Source organism: Microchirus variegatus (genome assembly GCF_963457635.1).
Source record: "Microchirus variegatus genome assembly, chromosome: 2".
In the NCBI taxonomy this organism is placed as follows: Eukaryota; Metazoa; Chordata; class Actinopteri; order Pleuronectiformes; family Soleidae; genus Microchirus; species Microchirus variegatus.
In genome coordinates this window covers 991046-1008006 of record NC_139803.1, presented here as the reverse complement: position 1 = coordinate 1008006, position 16961 = coordinate 991046, and the positions used below count along the sequence as shown (strand labels likewise).

At 39.4% G+C, this 16961-nt stretch overlaps 1 protein-coding gene across 1 annotated transcript in view; it reads left to right on the top strand.

Annotated features, from left to right (window-relative positions):
* The window catches only part of ago3a (argonaute RISC catalytic component 3a), a 28895-nt gene that overhangs the window by 3980 nt on the left and 7954 nt on the right, over positions 1-16961 (top strand). Inside the window, exons 2-10 of the mRNA XM_083910669.1 lie at positions 7705-7876; positions 7966-8086; positions 8178-8386; positions 10369-10505; positions 11946-12080; positions 12323-12410; positions 13622-13769; positions 13861-13980; positions 15418-15540. Of these exons, the coding sequence (XP_083766795.1) occupies positions 7705-7876; positions 7966-8086; positions 8178-8386; positions 10369-10505; positions 11946-12080; positions 12323-12410; positions 13622-13769; positions 13861-13980; positions 15418-15540 (1253 nt within the window). The remainder of the gene's footprint in view (positions 1-7704; positions 7877-7965; positions 8087-8177; positions 8387-10368; positions 10506-11945; positions 12081-12322; positions 12411-13621; positions 13770-13860; positions 13981-15417; positions 15541-16961) is intronic.

Genomic DNA, 16961 nt, shown 5'->3' with positions numbered 1-16961 from the left:
AGAAAATAGCCTTTGTTGTTGCTCTTTTACGATTGTTCCGTCAAAGAAATACCATTAGAATATGTTAGCGATACGTTAGGCAGACTTTTCCTGCTGGAAACTGAAAAGTTGGAAACTCCCACATAAACCACTCACTCTCCCACACCAAAGTCCATAGAGTAAACCAGTGATTTTAACATCACAGAGACACAGGAGTTCACAGGAGTTGTTGATCCACACGAGGCAGCAGTAGACCAGCAGCTCCTGTGTCCCTGTGAGCTAAAATCACTGGTTTTCTCTGTGGGCTTTGGTGTGGGAGAGTGAGTGGTTTACTAACTTCAGTTTCCGGTTGGAAAACCATATAAAAACACTCTCAGTTTAAGTCTACGACGTCTTAAGAACATGTTTATGTCTTTATTTCACTGTTACACAGACTTTTCCTTGTGTAAACTGAAGTTTTTAAACCACTCACTCTCCCACACCAAAGTCCATAGAGTAAACCAGTGATTTTAACATCACAGAGACACAGGAGTTCACAGGAGTTGTTGATCCACTGCTGCCTCCATCACTAACTTACAATGACTGATTTTAGTGAATTCGGCTTTTAAAATATATAATTTAGACTTGACTCAGTGACACAGTGACCACACGAGGCAGCAGAGGACCAGCAGCTCCTGTGTCCACCGTGAGCTAAAATCACTGATTTTCTCTGTGGACTTTGGTGTGGCAGAGTGAGTGGTTTACAAACTTCAGTTTCCTGTTGTTAAAGTCTGTCTAACAGTTAAAGATAAAGACGTGAACGTGTTCTTTAGACATCGTAGACTTAAACTGATGTAGATTTTATTAAGTACAAAATGTTTAATTGATAGGAAACTGAAGTTTTTAAACCACTCACTCTCCCACACCAAAGGAGGACACAGGAGTTGTTGATCCACTGCTGCCTCCATCACTAAGTTAAAGTGACTTATTTTTGCGAATTCGGCTTTTGAAATATTTAATTTAGACTTATTTAAATGACACAAAGTGACCACACGAGGCAGCAGAGGACCGGTGTTGCCGTTGCCTTAAGTCGTCCGTCTCGACTTAAAAGTGACTCACTTCCTGTTTGGCGGCGACGGAAATATTCAGCAGGCGACTCAACGAGCGCCGAACGAACGCGGACTGTGTTTGTTTACGTTCGGGGGGGAGTTGCGTACGGCAGCTTTTTAGGCGTGTGTGTGTGTGTGTGTGTGTGGGTGTGTGTGTGTCACGTTTGTTGATGTGGACGAGTGTGAGTAAGAGGAAGAGAGGAGGGCGACGGGCCGGAGGTTGTGATGTGTCACACAGCAGCAGAGCAGACCACGCTGCTTTTCCACCTCCTCCTCCTCCTCCTCTTCCTCCTCCTCCTCCTCCTCCTCCTCTCTTGGTTTCCCCTCCCTGAGCTCTGGTTTTTGGGGGAGCGGCACTGAAAGAGGCTCATTTTAGGGGGGAGTGTGTGGACAGGAAAGAGAGGGAATGAGTCAGATGTGTGTGTGTGTGTGTGTGTGTGTTGGGGGCTCGCTGCAGGAGAGACTGTTTTTATGTTTGGGGAAAACTGATCCTCTGTCGTCTCAGATGTTATTAGAGTTCAAGAAAGCAGCTTCGTTGTTTTAGGCGTGTGTGTGTGTGTGTGTGTGTTTGTATGTAAATGAGCTGAAGTGTGATTTTAAATGTTTCTCAGCTGATAGGAATTTAAATTGTATCCATATTTTTTTATTCCCTTGTTCAACAGCAGAAAAACAAACAAATAGATTTTCTTTTCTTCTTCTAATCAGACCTGAGGTTCTCTTTTCAAAATAAAGTGCTTTTTAAAAGTTTATTTTTTTCTTAATTTAAGAAGCTGAAAAATGACAGAAACGTGAAAATATTCACATTTAAGAAGCTGAAAAATGACAGAAACGTGAAAATATTCACATTTAAGAAGCTAAAAAACGACAGAAACGTGAAAATATTCACATTTAAGAAGCTGAAAAATGACAGAAACGTGAAAATATTCACATTTAAGAAGCTGAAAAATGACAGAAACGTGAAAATATTCACATTTAAGAAGCTGAAAAAATGACAGAAACGTGAAAATATTCACATTTAAGAAGCTGAAAAATGACAGAAACGTGAAAATATTCACATTTAAGAAGCTGAAAAATGACAGAAACGTGAAAATATTCACATTTAAGAAGCTGAAAAACGACAGAAACGTGAAAATATTCACATTTAAGAAGCTGAAAAATGACAGAAACGTGAAAATATTCACATTTAAGAAGCTGAAAAATGACAGAAACGTGAAAATATTCACATTTAAGAAGCTGAAAAAATGACAGAAACGTGAAAATATTCACATTTAAGAAGCTGAAAAATGACAGAAACGTGAAAATATTCACATTTAAGAAGCTGAAAAATGACAGAAACGTGAAAATATTCACATTTAAGAAGCTGAAAAATGACAGAAACGTGAAAATATTCACATTTAAGAAGCTGAAAAACGACAGAAACGTGAAAATATTCACATTTAAGAAGCTGAAAAATGACAGAAACGTGAAAATATTCACATTTAAGAAGCTGAAAAATGACAGAAACGTGAAAATATTCACATTTAAGAAGCTGAAAAATGACAGAAACGTGAAAATATTCACATTTAAGAAGCTGAAAAATGACAGAAACGTGAAAATATTCACATTTAAGAAGCTGAAAAATGACAGAAACGTGAAAATATTCCTGTGAACTCCTGTGTGCTGTGCTGTGAAAATCACTGGTTTTCTCTATGGACTTTGGTGTGGGAGAGTGAGTGGTTTACAAACTTCAGTTACCTGATGTTAAAGTCTGTCTAACAGTTAAAGATAAAGACGTGAACGTGTGTTTAAGACGTCGTAGACTTGTAGACCAGGCTTTGGTCAGTGTGTGTGTGACATTGACTCCCACAGGTGCCAGACACAACAACACTCTGGAGGTTAGAGAAGGTGTGTGTGTGTGACTGTGTGTTGTTGTGAGCAGCTATCAGTGTGTGTGTGTGTGTCCTCTGCCTGCTGTGACTGACTCCATTGTGCCTCACCACTGAGCGCTCGCCCTGTTCCCACAGCTCAGGCCTCTTTGGATTAGAAACACAACAGCTGTATTATATATATGTGTGTGTGTGTGTGTGTGTGTGTGTGTGTGTGTGTGTGTGTGAGCACTCTTTAGCAGCGTGGTCGTCTGTGTACTGTCGTGGTGTGTGTGTGTGTGGGCGGAGTCGTGATGTGGTTTACTTCCGCGACACAAACTCACAGAGTCGTAACTTGTAAAGCAGCTGTTTTGAGTGTAACTGAAATCATTAGATTAGGATTAGAGAGATTTGTTAACAGAATGGTTCAGGTTTGACACAGACACATACTGAAGTGAAGCCTCCTGACTCTGCGGCCTGCAGCCTCCTGACTCTACGGCCTGTACCCTCCTGACTCTGAGGCCTGCAGCCTCCTGACTCTGCGGCCTGCAACCCCCTGACTCTGAGGCCTGCAGCCTCCTGACTCTGCAGCCTGCAGCCTCCCGACTCTGCAGCCTGCAGCCTCCAGTCCTGACTCTGCGGCCTGCAGCCTCCTGACTCTGCGGCCTGCAGCCCCCTGACTCTGCAGCCTGCAGCCTGCAGCCTCCTGACTCTGAGGTCTGCAGCCCCGTGACTCTGCAGCCTGCAGCCCCCTGACTCTGCAGCCTGCAGCCTCCTGACTCTGCAGCCTGCAGCCTCCTGACTCTGCAGCCTGCAGCCCCCTGACTCTGCAGCCTCCTGACTCTGCAGCCTGCAGCCCCCTGACTCTGCGGCCTGCAGCCTCCTGGCTGCGCAGACTGCAGCCTCCTGAGTGTGCAGTGTGAGTGGATCCCTGCCCACTGTGACTGTGTGGCTGTGTTATGTTGTGGGCCTGCAGCCTCCTGACTGTGCAGCCTGCAGCCTCCTGACTGTGCAGTGTTAGTGGATCCCTGTTATGTCGTGGACCTGCAGCCTCCTGACTGTGTAGCATGCAGCCTCCTGACTCTGCAGCCTGCAGCCTCCTGACTCTGCAGCCTCCTGACTCTGCAGCCTCCTGACTGTGCAGCCTGCAGCCTCCTGAGTGTGCAGTGTGAGTGGATCCCTGCCCACAGTGACTGTGTGTCTGTGTTATGTTGCAGAGTGGAGTGAGTTCACATTGCTGAGATGTTTGTGAACAAATCTGCATCAGCTCACTCAGAGATTATTGCTCCACCAAACACCCAGAGATCACTTTAACTTCTGTATTCTTTATTCTGTGGACACCATGTGTGTTCTAGAACGTGATTTTATTTAGAATTCTATTAATTGATCATTAATTGATTGCTAAATTTAATCGTCAACTCGTCTTATATCTAAACTCTAAGATCATAGATGTCATGTCACCATATATAGAAATAATAATAATAATAATAATAATAACAAAGGTCAGTGAGCATCAGACGAGGAGAAGATGAAAAATGCTGAAGTGTGTTTTGTGTTCAGCTCTTTGAGATAATTACAGGAAGGAGATGCTTTAACAAACAGAGGAGAGAAGAGTTTCATCCTCCCTCTGTCCACAACTATGTTCCTCATTTCCTCAGCGTCACACACACACACACACACACACACACACGCACACACACACACACACACACACACACACACACACACAGATAACAGATAAAGACAAAATTGTTTTAGCCACATTTTCCCCTGAAACAGTGTTTTTCTGCTCTAACCTTGGCCTTGATTTAAACCTGTTCTCATCAATGAGTCACGTATCAGACTGTATTTATATCACTGGAGCGACGATTCAGTCATTAATACACAAATCGTGCTCTTTTGAAATGATTTCAACACGTTTGTGTGGTTTTTCAGTCTCTAAAATGTTTTCTTTGCTCCGTGGAACAAAGAAATCATTAAAACGTTTAAATCATTTTGGTTTGTGGACAAAAACAACATCGTTTTCTGATGTTTTACCGATAAAATACACAGAATCCATCAATTGAGAAAAAAGCAATGCATGATTTTGGAATTATTAGTTGATTTTGTAGCTTTAAGTAGATTTTGGAACTATAAGTAGATTTTGGAACTTTAAGTAGATTTTGGAACTATAAGTAGATTTTGGAACTTTAAGTAGATTTTGGAACTTTAAGTAGATTTTGTAGCTTTAAGTTGATTTTGGAACTATAAGTAGATTTTGGAACTATAAGTAGATTTTGGAACTTTAAGTAGATTTTGGAACTTTAAGTAGATTTTGGAACTTTAAGTAGATTTTGGAACTTTAAGTAGATTTTGGAACTTTAAGTTGATTTTGGAACTATAAGTAGATTTTGGAACTTTAAGTTGATTTTGGAACTATAAGTAGATTTTGGAAGTATAAGTAGATTTTGGAACTTTAAGTAGATTTTGGAACTATAAGTAGATTTTGGAACTATAAGTAGATTTTGGAACTTTAAGTTGATTTTGGAACTTTAAGTAGATTTTGGAACTTTAAGTTGATTTTGGAACTTTAAGTTGATTTTGGAACTTTAAGTTGATTTTAGAACTTTAAGTAGATTTTGGAACTATAAGTAGATTTTAGAACTTTAAGTAGATTTTAGAACTTTAAGTTGATTTTGGAACTTTAAGTTGATTTTGGAACTTTAAGTTGATTTTGGAACTTTAAGTAGATTTTGGAACTTTAAGTAGATTTTGGAACTATAAGTAGATTTTGGAACTTTAAGTTGATTTTGGAACTTTAAGTTGATTTTGGAACTTTAAGTAGATTTTGGAACTTTAAGTTGATTTTGGAACTTTAAGTTGATTTTGGAACTTTAAGTTGATTTTAGAACTTTAAGTAGATTTTAGAACTTTAAGTAGATTTTAGAAACACTGAAGCTCAAAATACAAACAGATTAAACACTGGAATAAGACGAAATATCGATTGAATATAAACTGAGAAAATGAAACTCCAGACTAATAAATAAGTTTATTTTTGTGTTGTTGTTGTCTTTTGTTGTAGTGGTGATGGAGCTGTGCTGTGTGTCTGTGCTGGAGGTTTTGCTGCGTCGGGAATATTTCCTGTGTGAATCACGTAGAACGAGACGAAGCAGAAGCAGCAGCAGTTTTCCACGTTTGTTTTCTTTCTATTTAAAAAAAGGAGTCAGCGACTGTGCTTATGTTGGAGTGAAAAGCCAAAACGAGCATGTGTGAGTGTGATCTGGACCATCACACCGTGTGTGTGTGTGTGTGTGTGTGTGTGTGTGTCGTACCATGGTGACTGTGACTCACTCTGTGGCAGATGAAAGCCGTAAAACACCGTCTCTTCCCACTCTCTCATCCTGACGCTCCCTGTTCCTCCTCCTCCAGATTCACCAGCAGCGTCACATGACTTCCTCTCCACGCCGTCTTCTTCACCTGAAATTCACTCTGTTGTAGATTTGTCTCGCCCTTATATGGAAAGTTCAACTTTTTTTCTGTGTGTGGTTGTGTGAGGTTCTGACACATGCTGTAGTCAGCGCTGACTAAGGAATGAGATGGAGATTCATTCTCTGTTTTAAGACGCTTTACCTCATGAGATCAACGTCAGTTTAAGTCTACGACGTCTTTAAGAACGCGTTCACGTCTTTATCTTTAACTGTTAGACGGACTTTAAACAACAGGAAACTGACGTTTGTAAACCACTCACTCTCCCACACCAAAGCCCACAGAGAAAACCAGTGATTTTAGCTCACAGGGACACAGGAGCTGCTGGTCCTCTGCTGCCTCGTGTGGTCACTTTGTGTCACTGAGTTAAGTCTAAATTAAATATTTTAAAAGCCGAATTCACTAAAATCAGTCATTGTAAGTTAGTGATGGAGGCAGCAGTGGATCAACAACTCCTGTGAACTCCTGTGTGCTGTGATGTTAAAATCACTGGTTTACTCTATGGGCTTTGGTGTGGGAGAGTGAGTGGCGTTTGAAAAGTCTGTCTAACAGTGACATAAAGAGATGAACATTTTCTCAAGATATCGTAGACTTGAACTGACGCAGACTTTATTTGATGAAATGTTTTTTTAAGCCACCAAAATCTTTTAACAAATCTAAAACTGTTTTGTAAACCACTCACTCTCCCACACCAAAGTCACTCACTCTCCGACACCAAAGTCACTCACTCTCCCACACCAAACCCCATAGAGTAAACCAGTGATTCTAACATCACAGCACACAGGAGTTGTTGATCCACTGCTGCCTCCATCACTAACTTACAATGACTGATTTTAGTGAGTTCGGCTTTTAAAATATTTAATTTAGACTTAACTCAGTGACACAAAATGACCACACGAGGCAGCAGAGGACCAGCAGCTCCCGTGTCCCTGTGAGCTAAAATCACTGTTTTTTCTCTATGGACTTTGGTGTGGGAGATGATCATTTTAATTCCAGCTGATAATTTACACACACACACACACACACACACACACACACACACACACACACACACACACACACAGTGTGAGCTCGTGAGTCACATGACCACAAACTGATGATTCACTCTCAGAAACATGACTCTCACTTTATCATGTCAGACTCATTCAGAGACACACTTTTATGTTTTCATGAGCAGCGTGGAGTTTGTTCTTCTCTCAGCTACTTCCTGTCACTTTATTAATGTCATTATTTTTCTGTCTAAAGCATATTTACACATATATATATATGACACTCATAATGTATATAATGTCATCTCTATGTTCTTTTTGGCCCCGTCCTCCTCTCAGGAGCCGTTGGGGCCCAGTCCCTGTTCTCCATGCCTCGGCGGCCTGGCTATGGCACCATGGGGAAGCCCATCAAGCTGCTGGCCAACTGCTTCCAGGTGGAGATCCCCAAGATGGACGTCTACCTCTACGAGGTGGACATCAAGCCTGACAAGTGTCCGCGGAGAGTCAACAGGTCAGAACGAGAGCGGGGAACGGTCCTCAGAGTGAGGTTTAAACCCCGAGACCTTTCACGAGCTGAGAGTGTGTTTGTGTCGCACACAGGGAGGTGGTCGACTCCATGGTGCAGCACTTCAAGGTGACCATCTTCGGGGATCGAAGGCCGGTCTACGATGGGAAGAGGAGCCTGTACACGGCCAACCCACTGCCTGTGGCTCCCGCGGGGGTGAGCTGAACAACTCGTGTGTCTGTGGGAAACAGTGACGGAGACCAAATGTTGACTTCCTCATCCTCCTCCTCCTCCTCCTCCTCCTCAGGTGGACCTGGACGTCACTCTGCCAGGTGAAGGAGGGAAAGACCGTCCCTTCAAAGTGTCCATCAAGTTTGTGTCTCTGGTCAGCTGGCACATGCTGCACGAGGTCCTGACGGGCCGAAGCATGCCCGAACCTCTGGAGCTGGACAAACCCATCAGCACCAACCCGGTCCACGCTGTGGACGTGGTCCTGAGACACCTGCCCTCCATGAAGTGAGAATATTCACATTTAAGACGCTGAAACACGACAGAAACGTGAGAATATTCACATTTAAGACGCTGAAACACGACAGAAACGTGAGAATATTCACATTTAAGACGCTGAAAAATGACAGAAACGTGAGAATATTCACATTTAAGAAGCTGAAAAACGACAGAAACGTGAGAATATTCACATTTAAGACGCTGAAAAATGACAGAAACATGAGAATATTCACATTTAAGACGCTGAAAAATGACAGAAACGTGAGAATATTCACATTTAAGAAGCTGAAAAATGACAGAAACGTGAGAATATTCACATTTAAGACGCTGAAAAATGACAGAAACGTGAGAATATTCACATTTAAGACGCTGAAAAACGACGGAAACGTGAGAATATTCACATTTAAGACGCTGAAAAACGACAGAAACGTGAGAATATTCACATTTAAGACGCTGAAAAATGACAGAAACGTGAGAATATTCACATTTAAGAAGCTGAAAAATGACAGAAACGTGAAAATATTCACATTTAAGAAGCTGAAAAATGACAGAAACGTGAAAATATTCACATTAAAGAAGCTGAAAAATGACAGAAACGTGAAAATGTTCACATTTAAGAAGCTGAAAAATGACAAACGTGAAAATATTCACATTTAAGAAGCTGAAAAATGACAGAAACGTGAAAATATTCACATTTAAGAAGCTGAAAAATGACAGAAACGTGAAAATATTCACATTTAAGAAGCTGAAAAATGACAGAAACGTGAAAATATTCACATTTAAGAAGCTGAAAAATGACAGAAACGTGAAAATATTCACATTTAAGAAGCTGAAAAATGACAGAAACGTGAAAATATTCACATTTAAGAAGCTGAAAAATGACAGAAACGTGAAAATATTCACATTTAAGAAGCTGAAAAATGACAGAAACGTGAAAATATTCACATTTAAGAAGCTGAAAAATGACAGAAACGTGAAAATATTCACATTTAAGAAGCTGAAAAATGACAGAAACGTGAAAATATTCACATTTAAGAAGCTGAAAAACGACAGAAACGTGAAAATATTCACATTTAAGAAGCTGAAAAACGACAGAAACGTGAAAATGTTCACATTTAAGAAGCTGAAAAACGACAGAAACGTGAAAATATTCATATTTAAGAAGCTGAAAAACGACAGAAACGTGAAAATGTTCACATTTAAGAAGCTGAAAAATGACAGAAATGTGAAAATATTCACATTTAAGAAGCTGAAAAACGACAGAAACGTGAAAATATTCACATTTAAGAAGCTGAAAAACGACAGAAACGTGAAAATATTCAAATTTAAGAAGCTGAAAAATGACAGAAACGTGAAAATATTCACATTTAAGAAGCTGAAAAATGACAGAAACGTGAAAATATTCACATTTAAGAAGCTGAAAAATGACAGAAACGTTAAAATATTCACATTTAAGAAGCTGAAAAATGACAGAAACGTGAAAATATTCACATTTAAGAAGCTGAAAAATGACATTCGTGGCTCGGATCCTAATTATATTAAAGAAAGACACATTTTAAGTCAAAAAATGTGACTATACAAAATAAGAAATGCTTATCAAACTAATCTTCACCAAACAAAGTCAAAGAATAATCCTGTTTGACCTGTAGCTCACAGTAAATATAACAGTCTTCTGGTGTCAGTATCAGCGCTAACATCTCAGAGGAAATCAAACACAGACTCTCGTGGACTTGACCTCACGTCGTCTTTCACTCGATATCACTTTTCCTGGTGTTTTTATCACCAAACACAGGCTGTAATAATAAAAATGTGTTGTTTATTAAAACCTGTTCATATCCACACACACACCTTTCTTTCATCTGGTCGTGCTCGGGACACTTTAACAGAGCAGGTCTTCAGAATAAAACATGCTAATCCATGAGTAATCCAGTCATTTCCCCCTTTACGTATTTGACTTTATCATTAATGTCTGCGTTGGTCTCTTCCTGCAGGTACACTCCTGTGGGTCGGTCCTTCTTCTCGGCTCCAGAGGGCTATGATCATCCTCTGGGTGGAGGCAGGGAGGTGTGGTTTGGCTTCCATCAGTCTGTGAGGCCGGCCATGTGGAAGATGATGCTCAACATCGACGGTGAGGAGCCAAACGTCCTCTTTTACCCACCAAAACTGGTGTTTTAGCGAAAGAGTCGCCTCATTAAGTCTACGATATATGTTTATGTCTTTATCTTCACTGTTAGACAGACTTTAACAACAGGAACCTGAAGTTTGTAAACCACTCACTCTCCCGCACCAAAGCCCATAGAGAAAACCAGTGATTTTAACATCACAGTTCACAGGAGTTGTTGATCCACTGCTGAAAAAAGAAAAATGACAGAAACATGAAAATATTCACAATTAAGAAGCTGAAAAATGACATAAACATGAAAATATTTACATTTAAGAAGCTGAAAAATGACAGAAACGTGAAAATATTCACATTTAAGAAGCTGAAAAATGACAGAAACATGAAAATATTCACATTTAAAAAACTGAAAAATGACTGGCTTTGGTGTGTGAGAGTGAGTGGTTTACAAAGGTCAGTTTCCTGTTGTTAAAGTCTGTTTAACAGTTAAAGATAAAGACGTGAACGTGTTCTTAAAGATGTCGTAGACTTAATCTGACGTAGATATGGAATGATGTGTGTGTGTGTGTGTGTGTGTGTGTGTGTGTGTGTGTGTTAGGTTCTTAGCTGGATGGGAACTGAGTCTTTGGTTGCTGTGGAGACAGAGAGCGCTGTGTGTGTGTGTGTGTTTGTGTGGGTGTTGCTGGGGTCAGGAGGTGTGTGTGTGTGTGTGTGTGTGTGTGTGTGTGTGTGTGTGTGTGTGTGTAGAATTTCCTCCAGACGCCTTTTGTTTTGCTCCAAGTGAATCCTCTCTGTTTTTAAATCTCAACGTTTTTTCTTCCTCCTCTCTCTCTCTCTCTCTCTCTCTCTCTCTCGCTCTTTGTCTGCTTTTCCCGCCCTTCTCATCCTCGCGATTCCATTGGTCGACGTCGGTCTGTCAGTCAAACAGAGACCAGAGTGTTTTTATCACCGTGTAGAAAAGAAAAGGTTCAGGTGTCGCACGACTGCAGCTTCTATATTTAATAACATAAAAGAACACACGAGTGCACTGACATTATATTATTTGGCAACACAAATACTAGATGTTATACTAAGAAGAAGGAATAGAAAGTGTGCGCTGATGCTGCCCTCTACTGGGCAGAAACACACCTTACATTATATACAACAACTCCTGTGTGCTGTGATGTTAAAATAACTGGTTTTCTCTATGGACTTTGGTGCGGGAGAGTGAGCGAGACAGCGATTACATTTCCATTCGTCGTTCAGCTCTATGACAAACGTGTGGATTCATTTTGTTTTCAAGGTTGTTGTTTTTCTCACACACATCTGCACTGATGTCACCATGACAACCACATTTTAAAAAACCATCACGACCAACCGTTCATTTACCCTCCTGCTGTTTAACAGCTGATGTTTTTCTCCTGTGTGTGTGTGTGTGTGCGCGTGTGTGTTCGTGTGTGTGTGTTACAGTGTCGGCCACTGCCTTCTACAAAGCCCAGCCCGTCATCCAGTTCATGTGTGAAGTCCTGGACATCCACAACATAGACGAGCAGCCGAGACCACTGACCGACTCACACAGGGTCAAGTTCACCAAAGAGATCAAAGGTCACACACACACACACACCCCAGGTGCATGGAATTAGATTTTTGTCAATATTTTTTAAAAAAAACAAGTTTTAAGAACCCCACTTGTTCTTTACGCTCCCTCACTTGTTCCCCGTCAACATCGGACAAAATAAGTGGATAAAAATGATGAAAACATAAGTTGCAGCTGGTCACAAACAGTCACATTTCATACATATATATATTTTTTATTTAAATGCTCCTCTAATACCTTATTTAACCAGGCTTGAAGGTGGAGGTGACGCACTGTGGAACAATGAGGAGGAAGTACCGCGTCTGCAACGTGACCCGCCGACCTGCCAGCCATCAAACGTGAGTCACACCTCAGAGTGTGTGTGTGTGTGTGTGTGTGATGATCGTCAGTTCACCAAAGTAACCAGACACAAGTTGACTCATCATTAAAAAAAAAAAACATGTGGTCAGCATTAGTCATTTATGAGAAAACACTCTTATAACGATGTGGTGACTGATATTTAATCATGTTTAAATAGTTCCTGTTAAGGGTTATTTTTATGTTTTTATTTATTTAAGAACACGTTCACGTCATTATCTCACTGTGAGAACAGGAAACTGAAGTTTGTAAACCACTCACTCTCCCACACCAAAGCCCATAGAGAAAACCAGTGATTTTAGCTCACAGGGACACAGGAGCCTGCTGGTCCTCTGCTGCCTCGTGTGGTCACTACTAATTAGTATCAAAATCTACTTAACATTCCAAAATTCTACGTAACATTCTAAAATTCTACTTAAAGTCACAAAATTCTACTTAAAGTCACAAAATTATACTTCGTTTCAAAATCTACTGAACATTCTAAAATTCTACTTAAAGTTTCAAAATCTACTTAAAATTCTAAAATTCTACTTAAAGTTTCAAAGTTCTACTTAAAGTTTCAAAATCAACTTAAAATTCTAAAATTCTACCTAAAGTTTCAAAATACTACTTAAAGTTTCAAAATCGACTTAAAATTCTAAAATTCTACTTAAAATTTCAAAATTCTACTAAAAATTCTAAAATTCTACTTAAAGTTTCAAATTCTACTTAAAATTCTAAAATTCTACTTAAAATTCTACTTAAAGTTTCAAAATCTACTTAAAATTCCAAAATTCTACTAAGTTCAAAATCTACTTAAAATTCTAAAATTCTACTTAAAGTTTCAAAATCTACTTAAAATTCTAAAATTCTACTTAAAATTCCAAAATTCTACCTAAAGTTTCAAAATCTACTTAAAATTCTAAAATTCTACTTAAAATTCCAAAATTCTACTTAAAATTCTAAAATTCTAATTAAAGTTTCAAAATCTACTTAAAATTCTAAAATTCTACTTAAAATTCCAAAATTCTACTTAGAGTTTCAAAATCTACTCATCTTCACTGTTAGACAGACTTTAACAACAGGAAACTGAAGTTTGTAAACCACTCACTCTCCCACACCAAAGCCCATAGAGAAAACCATAGAAAATGTGAATTTAAAATAATAACACTAATAAAATAATCCAAATAAAAGAGTGTGTGTGTGTGTGCAGGTTCCCTTTACAGTTGGAAAACGGTCAGACAGTAGAGCGAACTGTTGCCCAGTACTTCAGGGAGAAGTACAACCTGCAGCTCAAGTATCCACATTTGCCCTGTTTACAAGTGGGTCAGGAGCAAAAGCACACCTACCTCCCCCTAGAGGTGAGAGCAGCGCACTGCACCTTCTTTAAGGACGTTTTAAAGTTGTAAAGATCTGTGCGTGAAGATGCTTCTTCTTGTTGTTTCTCTGCAGGTGTGTAACATCGTAGCAGGACAGCGATGCATCAAGAAGCTGACGGATAATCAGACGTCCACCATGATCAAAGCTACAGCTCGATCTGCACCTGACAGACAGGAGGAGATCAGCAGACTGGTGAGTGGACCAGGTCACATGACACACGTCACGTCACATGACACATGTCACATGACACACGTCACGTCACATGACACATGTCACATGACACATGTCACGTCACATGACAATCACAGAAAAATATCAAAATATCACTTTGAAACCAAGCAACCTTCTTAAATGTGAATATTTTCACGTTTCTGTCATTTTTCAGCTTCTTAAATGTGAATATTTTCACGTTTCTGTCATTTTTCAGCTTCTTAAATGTGAATATTTTCACGTTTCTGTCATTTTTCAGCTTCTTAAATGTGAATATTTTCACGTTTCTGTCATTTTTCAGCTTCTTAAATGTGAATATTTTCATGTTTCTGTCGTTTTTCAGCTTCTTAAATGTGAATATTTTCACGTTTCTGTCATTTTTCAGCTTCTTAAATGTGAATATTTTCACGTTTCTGTCATTTTTCAGCTTCTTAAATGTGAATATTTTCACGTTTCTGTCATTTTTCAGCTTCTTAAATGTGAATATTTTCACGTTTCTGTCATTTTTCAGCTTCTTAAATGTGAACATTTTCACGTTTCTGTCATTTTTCAGCTTCTTAAACGTGAACATTTTCATGTTTCTGTCATTTTTCAACTTCTTAAACGTGAATATTTTCACGTTTCTGTCATTTTTCAGCTTCTCAAATGTGAATATTTTCACGTTTCTGTCATTTTTCAGCTTCTTAAACGTGAACATTTTCATGTTTCTGTCATTTTTCAGCTTCTTAAATGTGAATATTTTCTCGTTTCTGTCATTTTTCAGCTTCTTAAATGTGAATATTTTCACGTTTCTGTCATTTTTTAAGCTTCTTAAATGTGAATATTTTCTCGTTTCTGTCATTTTTCAGCTTCTTAAATGTGAATATTTTCACGTTTGTCATTTTTCAGCTTCTTAAACGTGAATATTTTCACGTTTCTGTCATTTTTCAGCTTCTTAAATGTGAATATTTTCACGTTTCTGTCATTTTTCAGCTTCTTAAATGTGAATATTTTCACGTTTCGGTCATTTTTCAGCTTCTTAAATGTGAATATTTTCACGTTTCTGTCATTTTTCAGCTTCTTAAATGTGAATATTTTCACGTTTCTGTCATTTTTCAGCTTCTTAAATGTGAATATTTTCACGTTTCTGTCATTTTTCAGCTTCTTAAATGTGAATATTTTCACGTTTTTGTCATTTTTCAGCTTCTTAAATGTGAATATTTTCACGTTTCTGTCATTTTTCAGCTTCTTAAATGTGAATATTTTCACGTTTCTGTCATTTTTCAGCTTCTTAAATGTGAACATTTTCACGTTTCGGTCATTTTTCACCTTCTTAAATGTGAATATTTTCTCGTTTCTGTCATTTTTCAGCATCTTAAACGTGAATATTTTCTTGTTTCTGATGCCAGGTCTAACTCCCCCTTCCTTCTTCCTCTGCAGGTGCGTAGTGCCAACTACGAGGCCGACCCGTTCGTGCAGGAGTTCCAGTTCAAAGTGCGTGACGAGATGGCCCACGTGACGGGGCGAGTGCTACCCGCCCCCATGCTGCAGTACGGCGGCAGGGTGAGCACAGAGCACTTTATGGTACCCTTCTTTTAAATCACGCCCATTCTCTCTGTTTGTCTGACACGCTCTCTGACCTCCTCCTCAGCCTTTGTCTCTGAGGAGACACTAACTCGCCGCCCTTCTCTGTGCTCTTCATGGTGTCTTTTTGTTCGTTTGTGGTTGAGTCTCAGTCGTGGAAAAACATCAATCTCACCGTTAGCTAAAAAGCTAAATAATTACAGCCTAAAATTGACTTCCTGTCCGCGGGGTACCTAATTTTAGCCTCTTAAATGACTATACTGGGCTGATGAAAGTCTACTATTTCATAAGAGCATGTTTCACATCTTTATCTTCACTGTTAGACAGACTTTAACAACCACTCACTCTCCCACACCAAAGGCCATGAAAAGCTGCTGATCCTCTGCTGCCTCGTGTGGTCACTTTGTGTCACTGATTTAGGTCTAAATTAAATATTTTAAAAGCCAAGTTCATTAAAATCAGTCATTGTAAGTTAGTGATGGAGGCAGCAGTGGATCAACAACTCCTGTGAACTCCTGTGTGCTGTGATGTTAAAATCACTGGTTTACTCTATGGACTTTGGTGTGGGAGAGTGAGTGGTTTACAAACTTCCTGTTTCCTGTTGTTAAAGTCTGTCTAACAGTGAAATAAAAACCTGAACACGTTCTTAAGATATCGTAGACTTAATCTGACGTAGATTTTATTGACTGAGTCTTTTGTTAATTTGCTTGAATCTGCTTTTCTTCACTCACTCTCCCACACCAAAGTCCATAGAGTAAACCAGTGATTTTAACATCACAGCACACAGGAGTTCACAGGAGTTGTTGATCCACTGCTGCCTCCATCACTAACTTACAATGACTGATTTTAGTGAATTCGGCTTTTGAAATATTTCATTTAGACTTAACTCAGTGACACAAAGTGACCACACGAGGCAGCAGAGGACCAGCAGCTCCTGTGTCCCTGTGAGCTAAAATCGCTGGTTTTCTCTATGGGCTTTGGTGTGAGGAGAGTGAGTGGTTTATAAAAGGTGTAAACCCTGCGTTGTCTTGCAATATTCGAGACATAGGGGGCGCTCTCGACTCACTCATGTGTTTGCACAAATGTCCCTTAAATCTTATCAAAGAGGACAGGATCGGCCTAATATTTCCACTTGAGACTGAACCACAGTCTTAACATTTGTTTGTATTTGTTTATATTTTATATTTAGGAGACGCATCTTTTATTATAATTTCTCTTATATTACATCACACACATTATTGAGCATGACATACAGTATTAGATTTCAAGAATTTGTAGTTATTTTTCACGTCTTAGTGTCTGTTCGCTCTTTTCTCAGAGTGTGTGTGGTGTTATTGTATGACTGAAGAGTGAGTGTGTGTGTGTGTGTGTGTTTTTATCGCGTGTACTCGCGGTGAACC